This window comes from Macaca mulatta, chromosome 6, assembly GCF_049350105.2.
Source record: "Macaca mulatta isolate MMU2019108-1 chromosome 6, T2T-MMU8v2.0, whole genome shotgun sequence".
NCBI classification, from domain to species: Eukaryota; Metazoa; Chordata; class Mammalia; order Primates; family Cercopithecidae; genus Macaca; species Macaca mulatta.
This window is the reverse complement of record NC_133411.1, coordinates 70,380,062-70,404,375: the sequence shown is the minus strand read 5'-3', so window position 1 is coordinate 70,404,375 and position 24,314 is coordinate 70,380,062. Positions and strand designations below refer to the sequence as shown.

Sequence of the window (24,314 nt, the reverse complement as noted above, 5' to 3'; positions counted from 1 at the left end):
CAAATAATCTAAGGAGTAAAATTAACAGACACACATAAAATGAAGATACTAAATGATTTTCCATTTTGGAAAAAAAAAGTCTGGCAACCAACTTCAACATAGATGATAAAATTGCTAAACAAAAGTAAGCAGAATATAAGTGAACTGTTACCAATAAAAGTTACCAAAACAGTTTACAAATAAAAATTATGTCCTCCAAAATAATCCAATACAGCATACTTTTAAATTCAACTTTAATAAGTAACACACAGATAATTTCATGTATAAAATAGTATTCAAAGACATAAGCAGAAATGGTTTTTTAAAAAAATACCTAGAAATGTATATTCTTACCGGTAGAAACTGATCTGTTCTAAATTCAAAATCATCAACAGGTGAAGCGCAGTTAAGGAATATTGAGAATACATAAGTTCTATCAAAATAAATCTGTATCTAAAACAAGGATACATAAATTAATTTCACAAAATAAATAACTTAAAAGTGTTAAAGTTCTTTGCAATCAAGTATTTTTACATTTTCAGAAGGATATTTAACTTCAAAGTTGTAGCTGTTTCAATACGGACCTAAAAGAAAGTATATCATGAGTTTTTAATTATTTTAGAATGACTAAACATCATTAATATCAAATAAAAAATTTTATTCCAAATCACTTTCTGTACTCTTCTTATTATTAGAGACACAGACTATGTAAATATTCAGAAATACAAGGATACTCTCCTTATCCAAAGCAAGGAATAAAAAGAAAAGGTAAAGTAATATTTATTCCTATTCTTCTCAGTTTCTCATAATTTACTTAACAAGCCTTTAACGCAGTGGGTCCCTCCAGGAAGGAAAATAATTTGCCGTAAAGTATGTGGAGGGCATGGGATCGAGGAAGAAGGAAGCAGGAAACCAGGGTGGGGTTGGGCAAGCTGGAGGATGTGTAAGTGAAAGGTGCAAAAGGAGACAAGGAAGGAAGGAGTCAGGGAGGAGAAAGAACACAAGCAAATTTCCACCTGTAACCTCAACTACAGTAAATCTTTGAAATATCCCCAAAATATTCTGAGATTTTCTGCTGTTGTTGTTGTTTTTTGTTGTTGTTGTTTTGAGACGGAGTCTCGCTCTGTCGCCCAGGCTGGAGTGCAGTGGCACGATCTTGGCTCACTGCAAGCTCCGCCTCCCGGGTTCACACCATTCTCCTGCCTCAGCCTCCGAAGTAGCTGGGACTACAGGCGCCCGCCACCATGCCCGGCTAATTTTTTTGTATTTTCAGTAGAGACGGGGTTTCACCATGTTAGCCAGGATGGTCTAGATCTCCTGACCTCGTGATCCGCCCATCTTGGCCTCCCAAAGTGCTGGGATTACAGGCATGAGCCACTGCGCCCGGCTTATTCTGAGATTTTCTAAATCCCACAGTTCACAAATATAGAAAGGTTTACAATATGCTCCCGACCTCACAAATTTTCCATGTGTACCAGCATGTTACCTGGGCAAATCATATTACAACATAATCTCGTTCTCTTTCAAGTGTTATCTTGGACTTAAATCAGCTAAAATTGGCATGGGCTAAGATATTCCTAGTTTCCACATAAAGTAACATGAGCTCAAGACAAGACTAAATTCTGTATGTTAATCTGTGAGATAACATATCTAAAACTTTTATTTCCCAGCTGAGAACCATTACTTTCTTAGATGTTACACTTTCCTTACTTGTTAATAGCAACTGTTTTTTTCTTTCCAGTCATTTTTCAGAAAGTAATCATTTAAAACATTTTACAGGAGCTTCTGAGGTCTTGAGATGCAATTAGGCACCTTCACCAAACGTTAAACACTGCCAAATCCGCAGATTCCAAGAGCCTACAGTGTAGATGTTTTTTCACCTGCTTTTTCCTTTTATTCACTGTCTCCAAAGGCAATGTGAACATTTCCAGATTTTTAACAGATTTAACAAATTTGCTGCCACTTGATCTATCACAAAATGACCTCATGAAAAGACAGGTCAGGTATTGCATCAGAAACTATTTAACGAGGAACTATCATCAGGCACTGTGTTAGGTGCTGTAGAAAAAGCTGAGTAAGCCATGCCCATATAGATCTTACAATGTGGGGAGGAGGAGACTAGATATTAAACAATTACTGATAAAAATGGCTAACTTGAAAACATTAAGCACAGGACAATCCTCTTGAGGACATGGACTATGTGTAAACATCTTTGGTATTTAGTATTGAGTGAATATACAATATTAACAATTCACAGAGACCAAGACATGAAAGTCCCTCAAAAAAGAAACAAGAAATCAAGGCTAAGCATGGTGGTTCACACCTATAATCCCAGCACTTTGGGAGGCCGAGGTGGGAGGATCACTTGAGGTCAGGAGTTCGAGACCAGACTGGTAGACATGGTGAAACCCCATCTCTACTAAAAAAATACAAAAATCAGCGGGGCATAGTGGCATGCACCTATAATCTCAGCTACTCAGGAGGCTGAGGCACAAGGATCGCTTGAACCTGGGAGGCAAGGGCTGCGGTAAGCTGACTGTGCCACTGCACTCCAGCCTGGGCAACAGAGCAAGACTCCAATTCGGAAAAAGGAAAAAGGAAAGGAAATCAAACTGCCAGCACGCTAACCCTTAATTCTCTCGACTTTCCTCCACAAAAGGACCATTTATTCTAGAGATGCACTCCCCAAGCCATAACATTAATGCAAATAAGTATATGAAACAAGACATCTGAATAAAACAATGTGTTTTCCTTCCTAACGATGGGAAGTCAGTGTAGTATTATGTGCAGAGAAAAAGGTGAAATGAATTAAGAAGACCTGCCTGCATTCCAGTTTGATTGCAAGAACAGAAAGCCAGATCACAAGGGAAAATAAAAAAACACAGACTTTTAAGGAAAGTTAAGAGCATTTTAAATGATGACAAATAAACATAAGAAAAAAAGTCAGCTCTTCCTGAGCTTTAAAAGAAATAAGAGGTGCTTACCACAAAGAAATGGAATGAATTTGGCAGCAACTCAAGTAATGGGGGGACAAAATCAAAACTTGAATTTACAGAATGAAGACTTGGGGAGTGTGCTAGAAGACTGGTAGAAAAGTCTAACACATTTCTACTGTGAGTCTACCCTACCCCAGCTGAAACCTCAGAAAATTCACGAAAAGATAACAGGCAATTCCAAATTGGGAGAGCAAGTGCCGTCAAGACATAAGAAACATTGGAAAGATCCCCCAAAGCATGAGAGAAACAGGGAAATGAATGAGAAGAAAATGCAGTCAACAGTACTTCCAAATACTGCTACAAAGGTAAACAGAGCCAGAAACTTCTGTGCATTTGGCAGCAACTCTCAAGCAATGGGTAGAACAAAATCAAACCATGATCATGGCTCACAGCAGCCTTGACCTCTTAGGTTCAAGCAATCCTCCCACCTCAGCCTCCCAAGTAGCTGGGACTACAGGCACATGCCACCATCTCTGGCTAATTTTTGTATTTTTTGTAGAGACAGGGTTTCACCATGTTGCCCAAACTGGTCTTGAATTCCTGAGCTCAAGCAATTTGCCTGCCTTGGCCTTCCAAAGTGCTTGGATTATAGGCGTGAGCTACCACACCCAGCTCAGAAGAAGGTATTGTTATCACAGGATATGACAGCTGCATGTATGTTAATGCCCCAGAAGACCTTCTAGTGGGACAAGATATGGACGTGGAAGACAATGATATTGATGATCCTAACCCTGCGTAGGCCTAGGCTAATGTGTTTGTGTCTTTGATTTAGATTTTAAGAAAAATCATTAGAAGTGGAAAAAATTGTAAAATAAAAAAAGCTTACAGAATGAGGATGTAAAAAAAGAAAATATTTTTGCATAGATATACAATGTATGTGTATTTTAAGCTAAGTGCTATTACAAAGGAGTCAAGACCTTTAAAAAATTTTTAAAGTAAAGAAGTTACAGGAGGCAGAGCTTGCAGTGAGCCGAGATCGCGCCTCTGCACTCCAGCCTGGATGACAGAGTGAGACTCGTCTCAAAAAAACAAACAAACAGAAGTTAGAGTAAGATGTGGTTAGTTTATTGATGAAGAAAGAATATTTTCCAATATATTTAGTGTAGCCTAACTGTACAATGTTTATGAAGTCTGCAGTGGTATGCAGTGATTTTCTAGGCTTTCACATTCACTAATCACTCATTCACTGCCTCGCCCAGAGCAACTTCCAAGCCTGCAAGCTCTATTCAAGTTAAGCGCCCTATAGAGGTGTAGTATTTTTTAATCTTTTATACTCTGTTCTTACTGTACCTTTTCTGTATAGACACACCAATACTTACCATCATGTTACAACTGCCTGAAGTATTTAGTACAGTAACATGCTACACTGGTTTGTACCCACAGCCTAGATAGCCTCTACTATCTCAGATTGTGTAAAAGCACACTTCGTGATGTCCCCACAATGAGGAAATCGCCTAAGGACACATTTCTCGGAATAGACCCCTGTCATGCAACAGCACATGACCATATGTCTATGCTGGCTGGTGGTCAACGTGCCCATGAAGATGGCCATTTCTTTGCTTCACAAGCAACCACACCACACCCTCAAACTACAGGCTTTCTGATTATACCACAGTTTATATCTTACATAGGCTTTCACAAAAGTGAAAGATTATCCTAATGCTTATTTTCTAGTAATTTACTGCTTATTTTACTGAAGGTAAAGTAAAAACTTTCTAAAAATTTTTTTCTTTTTTTTTTTTTTCTTTTGAGATGGAATCTTGCTCTGTTGCTCAGGCTGGAGTGTGGTGGTTTGATCTCGGCTCACTGCAACCTCCCCCTGCCAGATTCAAGCAATTCTCCTGCCTCAGCCTCCTGAGTAGCTGGGACTACAATCACCCACCATCACGCCCAGCTAATTTTTGTACCTTTAATGGAGATGGGGTTTCTCCATGTTGGTCAGGCTCAGGTGATCCGCCCACTTTGACCTCCCAAAGTGCTGGGATTACAGGCGTGAGCCACTGTGACCAGCCAAAATGTCCTAAAAACTTCTTTTGAATTTCTGAAACTTAAAAATGTAATTAATTCAGAAACCCTACAGCCTAAAGAAGCCCAGTTTAAAGAATCATCTGTAGTCCTGGGAAAAGAAGGTTCCTCTAACCTAAAATTTAGTAATGCTAGTTTATAGTATGGAAATAATGTTCTAAAACCTAAAAGTTGTCATAAGCACTCCATCTACTAACTAATATGTTATAAAAGGGAAAGGAAGGGAGAGTGTAAAAGATATTTTTTTAGAAGGTGTTTTGGTCTATTGTATAGAATCCAGGTCAGTAGTTCTCAAATTATGGCACTGGGAACTACTGATATGCTCCAAAAGAGATAGTCTATTAACAATAAGTATAAAACGGTGGTCAATTAACAGTAAGTACAAACACTGGATCACATGCAAAAAAACGTGGCTAATGAAAACAGTATTTAATCTTTCATAAACTATGAAAAATGTGTGGGTATTGAAAGCTACAAGAATGCATTTCCTACCAGGTGTGAAGCCTTACTACAAAAGCTGTTGTTTGAAAAAAAAACAAAAAAAAAAAACAATATTCAAATAGACTTACACAAGTAGGCCAATGAAACGGAACAAATTCCAGAAACAGGTCCACATGTAAACATGGGATATGACAGAGACAGCCCTATGGACCACTAAGAAAACTATGTATTATTCAAGGAATTACTGTAGTGTTGCTATTCTTATTTTTTAAAAAAGAAAGATGGAAACTTCCTTACATCATACTCAAAAATAAATTTGAGGCAGAATAAAAAACCAAGAGTGAAGAAAAAGGATTTATTTCCAGGCCCAGCGGCTAATGCCTGTAATCTCAACACATTGGGAGGCCAAGGTGGGAAGATAACTTGAGCCCAGAATTCTAGACCAGCCTAGACAACACAGTGAGACCTCGTCTCTACAAAAAATCAAAACATTAGCCAGGCGTGGTGGTACACTCCTATAGTCCTAGCAACTCGAGAGGCTGACGTGGGACAAATGCTTGAGCCATGGGGGTGTCGAGGCTGCAGTGAGTCGTGATCTCGCCACTGCAGTCTAGCTTGGGCAACAGTGTGAGACCTTGTCTCAAGAAAGAAAAAAAGCAATCAATAAATCTATTAACATGTAAAACCTCTGCTTAACAAAGACAATAGAAAGAGACCGGAAAGAGACAGAAGAATTCGATTACATTTGTAATACTTTATTTCTCAAAAAAGACATTTGAAATATATGTGGGAAATATTACAAATGAAAATATGGGTAACTGAGTGATGAGCACACAAGTGCTTCTTCTGTTAGTTGCTGAATTTTTTATTGACAAAATTCTTGCCTATGGGGTAGTCCTGCTCTTTCTATGGAGCAGCCAAAAAAAAGAAAAGAAAATTAACAGCTACTTCTACTCTGTCAGTCTCCTTCTAATAACAAAAGAATAGCACATGGACAACAGTAGTTAATCAGCATCAAATGTATCCCGACTCCTTAACAGCAGCCCTTAGGAAAAAGAATGCAGATTCTGAAAGCCAGAGAGGAATTCGATTCATCAGGATCTACCTACTTGTAACACAGCAGAAGCAGTGTAGCAACTGGAGGAAGCAACTTTTCCAGTTAGCACAGGACTTCACAAATTTTATAACATCAGAGGCCACTGGGCAGAGAACGTCTCTTACCTCTGATAGCTGTGTGACAATATAAAATTACTGTCTGATCTAGGAAAATATAATGCAAATAGAGTGACATATTTTTTCATTTATAACTTTTCCTCAGTGTAGCAATTTGACTTAATCGTGTGACACATATGTATACACATACACAATGTATGTGTATACATTTACATATATAAATGTGTGTTTGCATATATATACACATACATATCTCTATATGGTTGTACACTATTGTGTATATGTATGCATGTATAAGGTATCTCCCCACATTATATTAGCTAGCATTTCTCAAAGGCTGAAAATTAAAGCAGTATGACTTATACATTCTTTAAATGTACTTTAAAAAAAGGCCAAGGTTTACAACATTAACTTGGTGCCTTACTAAACAATCTTCTTAACAATTCCTTGCAAAATAATAGTGACAGTATAAAGCAAATGCAAAACATGTAAACATGAGATGTAGCCACCAGAAGATATAAAGGGCAAAGGCTGAATCTAAAGCAACATTTCCTCAAAGTATATTCTGTGAATACTAATGTATTAGTCATGTGGGCTAGTCATAATGCAAATGTACTTTTTTTTTTTTTTTTTTTTTTTGAGACGCAGTCTTTCTCTGTCGCTCAGGCTGGAGTGTAGTGGGGCGATCTCAGCTCACTGCAACCTTTGCCTCCCAGATTCAAGCGATTCTCCTGCCTCAGCCTCCCAAGTAACTGGGACTACAGGCGCGTGCCACCAGGCCCAGCTAATTTTTGTATTTTTAGTAGAGGCAGGGTTTCACCATGCTTGCCAGGCTGGTCTTGAACTCCTGACCTCATGATTGGCCCGCTTCGGCCTCCCAAAGTCCTGGGATTACAGGCGTGAGCCACTACGCACACCGCAAATGTACATTTTTAAAGGCTTTGACCAGTTGTGTTACTAAGAGGCCCATTTGAATATTTATCTCAAAGTTTTCCAAACTTATCTGGCCATGAATCCCTTTCTCTCCAGTTACACTTGTTGGTATCTGGTAGAATTAATGTTCTGTTTTTAAGGCACTGGCTGAAATAATTCATTTTTCTCTTTCCTTTTTTAATAGACTCATTATAAAACAAGTCTAAGACCCAAGCAATTTCTGGGCCCAGTGCAGTGGCTCACGCCTATAATCCTAACACTTTGGGAGGCTGAGGTGGGTGGATTGTTTCAGTCCAGGTGTTCAAGACCAGCCTGGGCAATGTGGCGAAACACCATCTCTACAAAAAACAGAAAAATCAGCCAGGCGTTGTTGCACATATAGTCCCAGATACCTGGGAGGCTGAGGTGGGAGGATCAGCTGAGCCCAGGACATTGAGGCTATAATGAGCCGTGATCGTACCACTGCACTGCAACCTAGGCAACAGAGACTCAGTCTCCTAAAACAAAACAAAACAAAACAAAGAAAAAAGAAAAACTCCCAGCAATTTCTCTATTTCCCAAAGAAAACTTAATTGAAATTTAACCCTTTTGTAACACATCTATAAATCATTTAATATCTTCTCTCTGACAGAAGAGTAAATAATATTTCCAACTAGGAAAGCAAAAATTTAAATCTTATGGTTTATTCTAAAGCTATTACAAAAGAAAATTAATTTTAGCAAATAGAAATTTTAGAAGCAGCTAAGTTATACTAATACATTTCTAAGAATGTAAACCCAGTAAAACACCACAAGGCTCTCTTGTAACTTCCCATACTTAATTAGTATTTAATAATTACAGAATGGTACTTAAATTCTCAAATCATTTACACAAAGCAGATAATACTTAGGTAGAAAATCCAAAGATCAGTTCTATTTGCCTTTGGAATGTATTGTGTTTCTGTAACAAATTCACCTATTTATGTTTTCCTTTGGTGAACACTACATGTAGTTTTCTTTATGTCAGCCTATGTAAAAAAAAAGAAGTATAGTCCAAGCCTGTGCTGAAAGGCAAAAACTAGGTGGGTTCAAACTAAAAATAAGATTCGGCAGGGTAAAGGGAAGGAGACTAAGAAATGATTTAAAAAGATCTTAGCACAACTCAGGGGAGAAAAAAAAATCACTTAATTTTACCTAAAACAAATTGAAAATCAGGAAAAGACAATGAACACATATATTAAGTCACTAATATAGTCACCCAGGCATATAGTAAAGCACCAGTAGGAAAAAAGAAAGAAAACTATTCTTTACAATTTAAACTTCTTAAAATCATAGGCCTGTAAAATTACTACTACTATTTCAGTAATTTTATAATAAAGCAGCAAGCCTACTGCTTTGAAGGGGAAAAAAGCAACAAAGAGCTTACTATAAAGTTTTCAGTCACACAAAATCAACAATAATATATGAATACCATAAAGAAAGAAAAATCCCTTAAAAGAGCCCAATAATTCCAAAGGCTTAAAAAAAAATTCTCACAAATGAGGGACAAAGAATCAACAGTAAAGATAAAATAAATTATGATGCTATTTCAATGCCAACATCTATCCTGAATTTTAAAAAGAATATATAAGCTATAAAGGGATTTTTTAAACTGCCTTTTTTTTTCTTACTAAGAAATTATAAATTATAACAGTAGAGCTTAATTTTTTTTTTCAATGACTAGTAATGGGAAGGGCAAACGATAATCAAAGGATTTTCTACCCTCAAATCAAACTGCTCACCAACGAATAGCTAGTGCAGTAAAAGGTCATAAACATTATAAAGAAAGACATAAACTGTTGTGAACTTGATGATTTGCACAGGTGAAACTTTAAAAACTAACTCTTTTAAGGCACTTAAGAAACATACCACTAAATCTTGATCTTGAAGCAAGTTACAGATTGCTTCATAAAGCATGGGTCTTAAGTCAGACTTGAATTTCACAGAAATCCACTGACCGATGAGCCAAATCACCCTGCGCCGCAATGGCTTATACCTAAACAGGAAAAAATCATCAAATTAAAATGTTAAATATTTTAAGAGGTCTATTTCATTTAGTATAATTTATCATTTAAATCTAAAATGTAGTAAGAATGCAATCTGCATTTTTAACATAAAAGCTTAAAAGCGGGTGTGCTGGCTCACGCTTATAATCCCAGCACTTTGGTATGCCACCCAGGAGGACAAATCACTTGAGGCCAGGAGCCGAAGACCAGTCTGGGCAACATGGTGAAACCCCATTTCTACTAAAAATACAAAAATTAGCAGGGCATGGTGGCATGCTCCTGTGGTCCCAGCTTCTTGGGAGGCTGAGATACAAGAATCCCTTGAAACCCAGGAGACAGAGGTTGGCAATAAGCCAAGATTCTGCCACTGCACTCCAGCCTAGGGGACAGATCAAGGCTCTGTCAAAAAAAAATAAAGCTTAAAAGCTACTTCTAAATGTACCACAGTACAAAATATTAACAATGAAGTCCTGATCTAAATAAATTAATATCATTAAAATTTTTAGTACTTAAAAATTTTTTCCTAGGCATATATGTTGCAATCCTGATTCTTTTATCTTAAAGAACCGCAATGTAGCTATGTTTCATAAAAACCAAATCCATTTGTTTTTAGCTCAAGTAACCAAAAACAGTGGCAATGCCCCAAACTCTAAAACTGGAAAGCTTCCCAAAAATAATAATAAAGAAGCTCCTGTATTTAATTTTCTACTCCAATTCTGTTAATACTATGAAGATTATTTTCAGAACAATGTAAGAAACTTCTAGGCTTATATAAAACATTCATATAAATTTTGTGGTTTCAACTAAGCTAATTTTGTAAGAGGTACACAATAACAGAATGTGACTCAGATTACCAAAATAACATATATTAACATTTGCAAAACATTTGCAGTAGCATGCATATACACTTCTTTCTCTCATCATCTTTGCTAAAAGAAATGAAAGCTCGGGTAAGGAGAAAAATCATGCAGTTCAAAACATTTGTGTCCAAGAATTTCACTCATGAAGTACCTTATTATGTAAATTTTAGTGGCAAGATGATAAATATTTCTGGGTATAAATGAAACACTTTTTTTCAACCCCCAAAAAAACCACAATTCTAAAAGATGATCAAACATATAGGGAAAAAAATGCTCATTAAAGTTGCAAAAACTGGGCCGGGCGCAGTGGCTTACACCTGTAATCCCAGCTTTTGGGAGGCTGAGGCGGGAAGATCGCTTGAGCTCAGGCAGGAGTTTGAGACCAGCCTGGCCAATATGATAAAACTCTGTCTCTACCAAAACTACAAAAAAACAGTTGGGCATGGTGGCACACGCCATGGTCCCAGCTGCTCAGGAGGCAGAGGTGGGAGGATCACTTGAGCCCGGGAAGTAGAGATTGCAGTGGGTGAACATCATGCCACTGCACTCTAGCCTGGGTGACAAAGTGAGATCCCATCTCAAAAACTAAATACATAAATAAATAAAAGTCACAAAAATATGTATGTAAGTATTCCCGACCCCAAGAAGTTTGTAACATACCTAAAGAAATTAAAAAACACAAAGTAGTGTACTAGGACTTTAGAAAAGGAAGAGAAGAAATGGGCAGAGACAGACGGAATCTGGGCAGGTCTTTGAGATAAACAGTATTGGAGCTGAAGGGTAAAAAAATGTCATTTCAAGGGACAGAAACTGTTTGAACCAAGTGACACAGGCAGAAGTAACAACTTGTGTAGAGTGAAGTAAAAGCACCAAAGAACCATCGATTTTGGGAGTAAGACCATATTAGATTCTCTGTTCCAGATAAACAGAATGAAACTCAGAAAGGTAAAATTCCAAAGTCACAGACACATCCAAACAGAGGTAAAATTATAGATCACTTTGCTATTCAATGTGTGCATTGCCTGATCTGTCCCAGACCTACTAAGTCAAAACCTAAACTTTAACAAGATTAACAGGTGACTCCTATGTACATTAAAGTTTGAGAACACTGGTCCACATCAGCTTTGTCCATTAGAAATACAATGCAGGCCATGTATGTTATTTTAATTTTTTAGTATCCACATTATAAGAGGAAAAAAATGAATAAAACCTTATTAATATTTTTACATATCCCAATATATCCAAAATATTATCATTTCAACATGTAATCAATAAATATTTTACATGGCTTTAATTTTTAAATTTAAATTAATTAAAATTGGAAAGTTGTTTCCTCAGTTGTACTAAGCACATTTCAAGTGTTCAATAGCCACACGTAGGGAGCTTCTGTACTGGACAGTGAGGATCTTATACTAAATAGCCTCTAGGGTTCAAGGACAACTAAACTGCACATTTGTCTCGCCAATGAAAGTTCTCTCTCCATCAAAGGCTCACTAGCTCCCTGAGACTAAGTCAGAGTCTATTTTATTCAACACTGCCTATGGGACATGGCAAATTCCAAGTGTTAAAAATATATGTTAACTGAATAAATGATTGAATAACTGAAGAGATAAACAGCTACTTACTGGCAAGAATTGGAGTATCTCCAACTCTACAAATTCTGTGGCTCTAAATGTGACCTTCTGTACGTTCGTTAGTTTAGTCAACAAATATTAACTGTCTGTCTATGACTACGTGCTAGGTATTCTGATAGGCCGCAGGTATACTGAAGTCAATCAGTAGAACTGTACCCTTCAAACTAAGAAAAACGCCCCTTAGAATTTTTTTAAATTATCCAATTTTAAACTAAGAAATAATTTTATAAACTATGAAAGAGGTTTTTCCTTTCATTTTATGTATTCTACACCTAAAATTTAAGTAAGTAGGCAAGTGCTTAAATGTATCTAAAACATAAGAATTGGGCTGGCCAGGTGTGGTGGCGTGCACCTGTAATTCCTGCCACTCAGGAGACTGAGGCATAAGAATCTCGTGGACCATGGAGGTAGAGGTTGCAGTAAGCTGAGACTGCACCACTGCACTCTAGGCTGGGCGACAGAATGAGACTGTTCCAAAAAAAAAGCATTGGGCAAATGTGCTATTAAATGTACTAAATTCATTTATTTCGTCATTCATAGTACTAAATGTAATATGAATCTGTACTATTTAATTAGGTACCTCAACTAGAACTTAAAGTGTACTTGAATACTTTTGTCATGATGTCTCTACATTCCACTCTGTCTTCCCAGAGACTTGCAGTATGCATTATGTGATCCCAAGACACTCACCTTTCACAGATGTTACTTTGATTAGGCTACTTCTGACATTAGGCATACCTCTTGCTAAGTTTCCAATTGTCTTTTTCTTAGGCATAGTTTCTTGAACTCAGAGACCTCAATCCTCCCTCATCTTTGCATAAAGTCCTCCTTTTCTCTCACAAACTACCTGATACGTCAAATACTTCCCAGACGTCAAAATTCTTATTCCTTTCCACATAAGACATTACTTAACTCATACGATTGCATTTTTTAAATTGTAAGCCATTTTAATACCTTCCTGTCTTCATTAATAGAATAAATAAGGAAAAGTAAGTGGATAATTAATACAAAATTTTATACTTGCCTATTGTGAATGACTTGTAATTCTGGAAGAAGCTGGTTTTTAAACCACTGATCAAAATCAACACTGTCAAAGAGCTCATAAGCAGCTAATCCAACAGCATTATACACTGAGAAGAAAATTTAAGAAAAAAATTAAAGGTTTCAGATATCAGATCTGCAAATGAGTGTATGAAACATGTTAATTAAGGGAAACACACAATATGTTAATTAGGGTAATTATTTAAGTAGACATTTTAGAAACATTATTTTACTTCGTTTTCCCTAAATATTCCTTACTACTTTCAAACAGAAAATTCAATTCATTCTAAAATATTTAAGTCCAACTATAAAAATGATAAAATAATGGCTGCTTCTAAAATGGATGTAATATTTTATGACCTGGTCCCTACTTAACTCTCTCCAGTCTCAACTCAACCCTTAACCCCAATGCTTTAGTTAAACCAAAATAGTCACAATTCAAATTCTAACTGTGCTTCCTCCTCTTTCCCTCAAGTCTTTGTATCTTTTGCTCCTTCTCCCTGGAATGCACCACCCTCTTTCCACCACCACCTCCGTGCACATGTAACTCCTATTTATCCTTGTGTTCTCCCATTACACTTCTTTGGGAGTCTTTCCTTAGACACACCAAACTACCTGGTGATCATCACCTACTTTAGCATTAACTATCCTGTATAGCATTATTATAATGCATTATGCATTATCTTTTTACTTGGTTATCTCCCCAATCAGATTGTTCCCATATTTCAGTTACTCTTATATCTCAACACCCTCAGCATAAAATCTACCACAAAACAGACTCTCCATCTACTGAATAAATAAATGCTTCTAAATCACTTAAGTTTAACATACCAGCATCTTTGATTAACAGTGCATTCATATCTTCCACATTTGTGGGTCCTTAAAAAAAAAAAACAGGTATCAGTAGAAGCAAATAAAACTGGATTTTTAAAAATTTATATTTAAACACAATTTGTTAGTTTCCCAATTCAATTAAGTACAGCACATTTCATGGTATCAAACATGGACACAGGTACAAAGGGAAAGTCTAAGTTTTATGATTATCATTAGAGAACACAGGATTAAAAACCAAATGTTATGACAAACAACATTCTAGAAAATATACACTACAAAATGCTAATGTGCTATATACCACAAAATTATTTTTTTTTTGAGACAAGGTCTTGCTTTGTCACCCAGGCTGGAGTACAGTGGAGTGATCTCAGCTCACTGCAGCCTCAACTCCTGGGCTCAAATGATCCTCTCACCTCAGCCTCCTGAATAGCTGGGACTACAGGTACTCACCACCAGGCCCAGCTAATTTTCCTAATTTTGTAAAGACAGGTTTTTGCCACGTTGTCCAGGCTGGTCTGGAACTCCTGGGCTCAAGTGATCTGCCCACCTCAGCCTCCCAAAGTGCTGGAATTACAGGCGTGAATCACCATGCCTGGCCAACACTCACTTCTGACAACATGCTCTTCTCTAGGATACACCACCACACCTGGGATTTTTACAAGGCTTTTACTTCCTCATATCCCTATAGGTGAAAATCTCAGGTTCTGTCCTTAAGATCCTCTTTTGTTTTCCCAAGGTTCCTTATATACATGCACTTCAAAAGTACATCTCTATCTCCTACCACTTCTAATGAGGTAACTGTTTCCTTGTCATGAAGGCTCAAAAGTTTAGGATCATCTTTGATCACTTTTCCTTCCCTAGCACATTCAATCAGTTACCAAAAGTCAATCAAGTAACAATAGTTAATGAATATGCCCAGCACTGGGAATAAAGTATAAACAAAACAGACGTGATCAATGCCCCTAGGACTTACAGTCTAGCAGAAAAGACAAAAATCATAAATCGATGTTAGTTAATAGGCAGATAATTCATTACTTGTGTATAAAGTGTAATGGATCAAGTGTCAAAAATTTACATCAATATTTTCTCTCAAATCCATCATCAATTCTTTCCATTCCCATTGCTACCATTCTGAGAGGCTAACACTTACTATTTTAACCTTTTCTCACTATTTCTCAACAACATGCTCCAGATAGACTTTCTGCAAGCAATACGACTACTGTTTTGCTTTTGCTTCTACTGCATTTATTACAGGAAAATTTATCATCTTCCAAACTATAATTCAAGGTCTATCTCAAGTGCCACCCCTTTGGAAGATAGTAAGTTTCAAAATTGTTTTTCTCAAATTCATATTCATTATATGACACAGGAAACAGTACCGTATGCATTATAGGCACTCAGACTATTTCTTAACTAAATGTTAAATAGATTAACTCAAAGTTACTCACAAAATATGCCTTACCTTGAAGTGTTTGCATCATTTCTAGAAGTACAGGAGTAAGAGTCTGATTATATTCATGGAATATATCTATAAATAATACTTCAGTGCATGGCTGGAGAGGGAAAAAGACAAATTTCCCATCAAAACAGTTGCATACTATATTGACTAATTCTATAACAAAGCAAATACTCAATCTTAAAATCCTAAAACTCTGAAAATGTTTCCAACTTTTGATTTGTTAAAAAAAAGTAAGATTACCATTTTTTGTAACCAACACAAAGGAAAACAAAATCGAATTATAATTAATAAGAGAAACTTGATTTCCTTATTTCAATTATTTGTCATTACGCATTCAAAAACTTAAAACTATGGCAAGCAAAGTGTACATTTTAAATTAATCATATCTTAAATTTAAAAAGCATTCTGTAGCCACTCGTTTATAGTTCAGTACTATAAATAGCTGACTATCCAAGAATTTTTTTTTTTTTTTGGAGACAGAGTCTCACTCTGTCACCAGGCTGGAGTGCAGTGGCACGATCTCAGCTCACTGCAACCTCCACCTCCTGAGTTCAAGCGATTCCCCTGCTTCAGCCTCCCAAGCAGCTATTACATATTTTCTTAGCAATGATATAATAAGCAAAAACAGGAACTCCAATTTGCCAAATAGAGTAGTCTTTCTCTTAACAAACACAAGCAGTAACAGAAATTAGTGTTAGCTACATTTAAAAACAAAGATTCATTTGGTTCTAAAAAGTACTGAATCACTTCACATTGCATGCTGGTATCAAAACATCTCATGTACCCCATAAATATGTACACCTACTATGTACCCACAAAAAAATTTTTTAACAATTATTTTATTTAAATTAAAAAAAAGGAATCACTAGATGGTTCACAATATTTACATTTTTTAATTAAATTTTTAAGGTTTAGTGTGCTGTTTCAAAAGGAACATTATAGACATACACACTGAAATAGGGTCAGAGGATGTGTCATCTCAGATATCTACTTCAAAACCATCAACATTGGAAGATGTTTACAGGAAGCTAAAGCAGCCATGAGTTGATAACTAATAAACTAGGTTATCATGAAGGGCTCATTATATTATTCTATTTTTTAGTATGTTTAAACTTCTCCATAAGAGAAACTTTTAAAAATTAAAGGAATGAAATTGTTTAAAGTTTTAAAATCATCAGTAATCTCTCTGGTTAACAAACTGTAAGTTTACGAGTCTAAAAACATTAAAGATAATATTTTTGGAAAACAAATAGCAAATTCTGTAAATTATGTAAGCACAAATCTTAAAAATAACAGCTCAAACATCACATCTGTAATGGCAAAACATTTGTCATATTAATAAATGTGCTGTAAAAGTATCCTCTAACTGAAAGCAATGGGTTGGTCTCTGAGAATCACACTAAGTGGTAAGAGAAATAACATACCAAAAGAAACTTTACTAATGAAATACATAGAAGGAAAAAATTCTAGCTTAAGAGTGGCAGCTTTTACTTTGACAACATTTTCTGTTTGTGCAATGACAATTATTTCCCAAGCAATGGGAAAGATGAAGAAAAAATTCATTTTCAAACTCCAAGTTAACAAAACGAAAAAAATTCAGATTAAGTGTCATAATTTAATATTAATATAGTTCTTAGTTTCTTATAAACAGTTTCTCATCTGTCTGACTTAATGTTGGGAATCTTTAATTTCTTTTTTTTTAAAGAGACAGGGTTTTGCTTTGTAATCCAGGCTGGAATGCAGTGGCATGACCATGGCACACCGCAGCCTCAACCTCCTGGGCTCAAACAATCCTCCTGCCTCAGACTCCTGAATAGTTGGGACTAGAGGTGTGCGCCACCACTCTGGTCTAATTTTTTTTTTCTTTTTTTACTTTTCGCAGAGACAGGGTCTCACTATGTTTACCAGGCTGGTCTTGAACTTCGGGGCTCAAGCAATCCTCCCACCTTGGCTTCCCAAACTGCTAGGATTAAAGTGTGAGCCACCATGCCCAGCAAGTGTTTGGAATCTTTAATAGAGTGTCATTCTCTACTAAGAGCTTGAGAAGGATTAAGCTTTCCCCTATCAATTTTTCTTGCAATTAATACTTACCCTCAAACTATATTTCCAAGAATCTCCTCCTGTTTCTTCCACTGCTGCAATTAAAAATATGTAATAATGACATTTTCAACATCTTGGTTTGGAAAACAAAGATCTGAATAACATCAGTATAATATTTCTGTGAACTGTTCTAAACATAACATTAAGAGCAAATCCTTGGGAACACAGGCCTTACACAGGTTTTGTTACTATATGCTACAGATCACAGCTGTGAATCTCACAGTCGTCTATTAAGTGCTTACTATATCCATAAGCATTCTCATTTTCGACAACAATGCTTTATGGAAAAAAGCTCAAAGTACTTGTCATTTCCAGGGCATCTGCTATCACCTGATCCAATACCATTACAATTCTGAGAATCATTTCATTTCAATACAGTAATCATGTTTCACTAGGTACAATGATTACTCACATTCTCCATAAATTTCTTGTATTTATATTTAAATTTAAAGTAAAATACTTCAGGGTTCTTAAAAATTTAGGGACTCAATGCTTCATGTTACAATATTGTATGTACTATATAAAGAGAGCAAATCGAAACAAGATGTTTCAGAAAAAAGCAAAAAAAAAAAAAAAAAAAAAAAAAACAAGAAAAGACATGTTGTACAGTACAATCCTGTATTAAAATTATTTTTAAAAACCAAAAGGATGGCGAAAATAAGTATTACAAAAAATTTTGGGCACTCTTAAAATATTAGGAAACATGTTGTAACTACGCAAGGGCATCCAACCAAAGAGAAAAGGGAGGCTAAAATCTAGCCTATGTCCCACCATAGCGTAAGTAATTCACACACAAGTACTTTATTAGACACATGATTCCTTGATTTTCTACAGCAAGGGTCCCAGTGGACTTATTCCACTTATCTATCCAGTACTAAAATTCAAACAGATACAAAGATGTCCTGTCCAAAAAAAAAAAAAACCAATTCAAAAACCTCCAAATTTCTTTGCAAGAATTTCTACAAATAAAAAATAATATGGAATTAATCACAAAACAGAAACTGACCTGATAAGAGAGAGTTAATTTTATATTTTTGTTTGAAACTACATATTTGTAAAGGAATCTAAAAACTAAAAACATCTTTTCCTGGACAAAATTCTACATCATATTTGTGTAAGTCATTCATTTTCTGTTTCTCAATTTGTTCTAAAGGATAACAAAGAAAGAGTAAGTTAATTTTAAAAAACCAAGATTTCCAGATCAAAAGTGCTGTATGAAAATACAATATTACACCTATCACTCAAACAGATATTTATAGAAAGGGGAGAAAAGTCATGCTAACACTAAGAAATTAATTCTTACTAAAGCCTTCTGGGTCTTCTTCCCACATTGTCAGTTCTTCTTCAGTTAACAGAAAATAATGAGAGACTAATCTTCTACATATCTCTGTCAAAGTAGGATATGTGAAGAATGCCATCTTAATCTTATGGGCTTCAAGAGTTTCAGGGCTGCTATCTGGAAAAATGAAATTTCCAAGTTAATTGTATAGCCAAACATTGTAGCCACACTGGATTATGTAATTTAAATAAACAAAAAATACACTCTCAGGGAAAAAGTTATACTTGTGCATAAATTTTCATTTTTATTATAAACAAATCTCAAAGATACTCTTTCCTTACAACATACCCACATCAATCCTGCTTCTGTCTTACCATTACAGCTTGTATATTACCATGCAATACTATCACGCCACATTGAAATGACTTCCTCACATATAGAGGATATGGGGGGTGTGCGTGTGTTTCTCTCTCCCCCTACCAACAAGACTTCTTCATTCACTTTGGTACACACACATATGAATGAATTTCAAATAATACAACAATTTAACATGTCTAGAAACAACCACCCTTTATATAAAGTCAGAGAAAGCTCTTATTTGTTCAAATGAATACACCCAGCAATATGAGCAGCAGTGATGACTATAGTACCTAATTCTTAAAAGTCCCTAAGCTTCAACCAACTTGTGCTACAAAAAATGGCTTATTAAATGTACTACATTGTTTTTAAAAGCTAGTATAAACATATTAAAATCTATAATCCTCACCTCTATTTCATGTCCTAGCAACAATTTATTTTTCACACTAAAATAAAAATTTTTTAATTATATAAATATAGCAATTATTTCACACTTAAGATTAAAATAATTCTTTTAAACTGTCAGTAAAACAATTACCTTCAAAATTTTTGGATGGCTTATAAGCATAATTTTTGACAATCATCTTAATAAGATTCATACATTGGACAATGAATCGTTCAAATGTAACGCCTTCACCAACTTCTGTAAAAACATAGCTTACAGAAAATTCCAGTGATCTCTGAATTAGAGGAGTAAATGAAAAGGGATGCTGATCCAAGAAGTCTAAAAGCTGTAAAAAAAATAAAAATAAATAAAAACTAAAATGTATTTTCCCCAAATTCATATTGAAATATAATCACTTCAATTATAACTTTACTAACAATCATTTAGCAGTCTGAACCTTAGTGTGGAGTCCACGTTCACTCAGTTTTCACATGTATCATAACCCTTCTTGAGGCACATCATATAATGTGGATTATGTTAGATTATATCTCATAATAAGAACTTTCTATTATTTTCAGTACAAAAACCAAAACAGACCCAATTCATACTTAATTTTATAAAAATGGGTAAATATGATACAAAATGCTTAAATATGCAACAGATAGACCTTTAAAAGTAATAGACTAAGACAAAGAATTTAAATATTATCTTCCCTTTCCCATATGAACTATATTTTAATGTATCATATAGCTGACGAGGGAGACGTCTTCCTTATAGATTTTCAGCTAATAAATGCAAAAGGAGTAACAGACTTAGAATGCCATCATTTTGTAACTCCTGATCAAATAATGAATCTAGGCAAATGATGATCAACGCTGTTAAAATAGGAGAAAAGCTGCTAAGGAAAGTTGATAGATCGCTCATCAATCTTAGCCATAGAAAAAGAAACCAATGAAAACAAAGACACAACATACCAGAATCTCTGGGACACATTTAAAGCAGTGTGTCGAGGGAAATTTACAGCACTAAATGAACACAAGAGAAAGCAGGAAAGATCTAAAATCGACACCCTAACATCACAATTAAAAGAACTAGAGAAGCAAGAGCAAACACATTCAAAAGCTAGAAGAAGGCAAGAAATAACTAAGATCAGAGCAGAACTGAAGGAGATAGGGACACAAAAAACCTTTCAAAAAAATCAATGAATACAGGAGCTGGTTTTTTTGAAAAGATCAACAAAAGTGATAGACCACTAGCAAGACTAACAAAGAAGAAAGACAGAAGAATCAAATAGATGAAATAAAAAATGATAAAGGGGATATCACCACCAATCCCACAGAAATACAAACATCAGGGAACACTGTAAACACCTCTACACATATAAACTAGAAAATCTAGAAGAAATGCATAAATTCCTGGACACATACACCCTCCCAAGACTAAACCAGTAAGAAGCTGAATCACTGAATAGACCAATAACAGGCTCCGAAATTGAGGTGATAATCAATAGCCTACCAACCAAAAAAAATCCCGAACCTGACAGATTCACAGTCGAATTCTATCATAGGTACAAAGAGGAGCTAGTACCATTCCTTCTGAAACTATTCCAATCAATAGAAAAAGAGGGAATCCTCCCTAACTCTTTTTATGAAGCCAGCATCATCCTGTTACCAAAGCCTCACAGAGATACAACAAAAAAAAAGAATTTTAGACCAATATCCGTGATGAATATCGATGTGAAAATCCTCAATAAAATACTAGCAAACCAAATCCAGCAGCACATCAAAAAGCTTATCCACCATGATCAAGTGGGCTTCATCCCTGGGATGCAAGGCTGGTTCAACACACGCAAATCAATAAACGTGTGCATCACATAAACTGAACCAAAGATGAAAACCACATGATTATCTCAAAAGATGCAGAAAAGGCCTTCGACAAAATTCAACAGCCTCTCATGCTAAAAACTCTCAATAAACTAGGTATTGATGGAACACATCTCAAAATAATAAAATCTATTTATGACAAACCCACAGCCAATATCATACTGAACGGACAAAAACTGGAAGCATTCCCTTTGAAAACTGGCACAAGACAGGGATGTCCTCTCTCACCACTCCTATTCAACACAATGTTGGAAGTTCTGGCCATGGCAATCAGGCAGGAGAAAGAAAAAAATGGTATTCAACTAGGAAAAGAGGAAGTCAAATTGTCCCTGTTTGCAGATAACATGATTGTATATTTAGAAAACCCCATCATCTCAGCCCAAAATCTCCTTAAGCTGATTAGCAACTTCAACAACATCTCAGGATACAAAAATAAGTGCAAAAATCACAGGCATTCCTATATATCAATAACTGACAAACAGAGAGCCAAATCATAAGTGAACTCTCATTCACAATTGCTTCAAAGAGAATGAAATACCTAGGAATCCAACTTACAAGGGATGTGAAGGACCTCTTCAAGAACTACAAACCACTGCTCAATGAAATAAAAGGGGACACACACAAATGGAAGAATATTCCATGCTCATGGATAGGAAGAATTAATATCATGAAAATGGCCATATTGCCCAAAGTAATTTATAGATTCAATGCCATCCCCATCAAGCTACCAAGGACTTTATCACAGAATTGGGAAAAACTACTTCAACGTTCATAAGGAACCCAAAAAGAGCTCGCATTGCCAAGACAGTCCTAAGCAAAAAGAACAAAGTTGGAGGCATCACGCTACCTGACTTCAAACTATACTACAAGGCTACGGTAACCAAAACAGCATGGTACTGGTACCAAAACAGAGATATAGACCAATGGAACAGAACACAGTCCTCAGAAATAACACCACACATCTACAACCATCTGATCTTTGACAAACCTGACAAAAACAAGAAATGGGGAAAGGATTCCTATTGAACAAATGGTGCTGGGAAAACTGGCTAGCCATATGTAGAAAGCTGAAATTGGATCCCTTCCTTACACCTTACACAAAAATTAATTCAAGATGGATTAAAGACTTAAATGTTAGACCTAAAACCATAAAAACCCTAGAAGAAAACCTAGGCAATACCATTCAGGACACAGGTATGGGCAAAGACTTCATGACTAAAACACCAAAAGCAATGGCAACAAAAGCCAAAATTGACAAATGGGATCTCATTAAACTAAAGAGCTTCTGCACAGCAAAAGAAACTACCATCAGAGTGAACGGGCAACCTACAGAATGGGAGAAAATTTTCACAACCTATGCATCTGACAAAAGGCTAATATCCAGAATCTACAAAGAACCTAAAGAAATTCACAAGGAAAAATCAACCAACCCTATCAAAAAGTGGGCAAAGGATATGAACAGACACTTATCAAAAGAAGATATTTATGCAGCCAACAGACACATGAAAAAATGCTCATCATCACTCACCATTAGAGAAATGCAAATCAAAACCACAATGAGATACCATCTCACACCAGTTAGAATGGCAATCATTAAAAAGTCAGGAAACAACAGGTGCTGGAAAGGATGTGGAGAAATAGGAACACTTTTACACTGTTGGTGCGAGTATAAACTAGTTCAACCATTGTGGAAGACAGTGTGGCAATTCCTCAAGGATCTAGAACTAGAAATACCATTTGACCCAGCCATCCCATTACTGGGGATATACCCAAAGGATTATAAAATCATGCTACTATAAAGACACAGGCATACGTATGTTTATTGTGGCACTATTCACAATAGCAAAGACTTGGAATCAACCCAAACATCCATCAGTGATAGACTGGATTAAGAAAATGTGGCACATATACACCATGGAATACTATGCAACCACAAAAAAGGATGAGTTCATGTCCTTTTGTAGGGACATGGATGAAGCTGGAAACCATCATTCTGAGCAAACTATTGCAAGGACAGAAAACCAAACACCTCATATTCTCACTCATAGGTGGGAATCGAACAATGAGAAAACTTGGACACAGGGTGGCGAACATCACACACCCGGGCCTGTCGTGGGGTGGGGGAATGGGGGAGGGATAGCATTAGGAGAAACACCTAATGTAAATGACGAGTTAATGGGTACAGCCAATCAACATGGCACAATTATACATATGTAATAAACCTGCACATTGTGCACATGTACCCTAGAATTTAAAGTACAATTAAAAAAAAAAAAGAAAAAAGAGACAACCAGACATTGTGTGCCATATTGCATGTGTGCATGTCATACAATACACAGCAATACTTATAACATATTCTTGCCATCCCTGCCCTATCCCCACAAAAAAAGCCTGCAAGTGACTAAGCCTCTACATCTAACTACCAACTTATAAGAAATATGGGAGGAGAACTGTGGAGACTAAAGAACATGTTTAAAAACGCATATGGAGATAGAAACAATCAAATTCAAAACATGAAAAAGTACAGAAAATTACCTGTTACCTCAAGAAATAACAGCAAGGAAATAACTTTGGAACAGATGGAAAGGGAGCTAATGCAACTTGAATACTGATTCAAACAAACTATAAAGAATTCATGAGACAATCAGAGATATCTAAAATCTGACTAGAGATTTAAATGACATTAAGAAGCTCTCACTATTTTTTAAATATAATAATTGTGTTAAGATCCTATTTAAAAAAAATAAAACAGGCCAGGTGTAGTGCTCACACCTGTAATCCCAGCACTTTGGGAGGTGGAGGTGGGTGGATCACTTGGGCCCAGAAGTTCGAAATCAGCCTGGGCAACATGGCAAAACCCTATCTTTAACAAAAATACAAAAATTTAGCTGGGCGTGGTGGCAGGTGCCTCT

General features: G+C 35.9%; 1 protein-coding gene across 9 annotated transcripts in view; it reads right to left on the bottom strand.

The window, feature by feature from the left end:
* Window positions 1-24,314, bottom strand: part of IPO11 (importin 11) — a 229,617-nt gene that overhangs the window by 136,980 nt on the left and 68,323 nt on the right. For 5 of the 9 annotated variants that reach the window (XM_015140096.3, XM_001083045.5, XM_078004421.1 and 2 more), the window contains 9 exons: window positions 19,673-19,865; window positions 18,802-18,954; window positions 17,490-17,533; window positions 15,402-15,492; window positions 13,937-13,984; window positions 13,089-13,194; window positions 9,434-9,560; window positions 530-563; window positions 334-374 (listed from right to left, as the gene is read on the bottom strand). In XM_015140096.3, the coding sequence (XP_014995582.1) occupies window positions 334-374; window positions 530-563; window positions 9,434-9,560; window positions 13,089-13,194; window positions 13,937-13,984; window positions 15,402-15,492; window positions 17,490-17,533; window positions 18,802-18,954; window positions 19,673-19,865 (837 nt within the window). Of the gene's footprint in view, window positions 1-333; window positions 433-529; window positions 564-9,433; window positions 9,561-13,088; window positions 13,195-13,936; window positions 13,985-15,401; window positions 15,493-17,489; window positions 17,534-18,801; window positions 18,955-19,672; window positions 19,866-24,314 lie in introns of all 9 variants that reach the window. The other 4 variants (XM_015140095.3, XM_015140097.3, XM_028849457.2 and 1 more) reach the window with 1 other exon arrangement.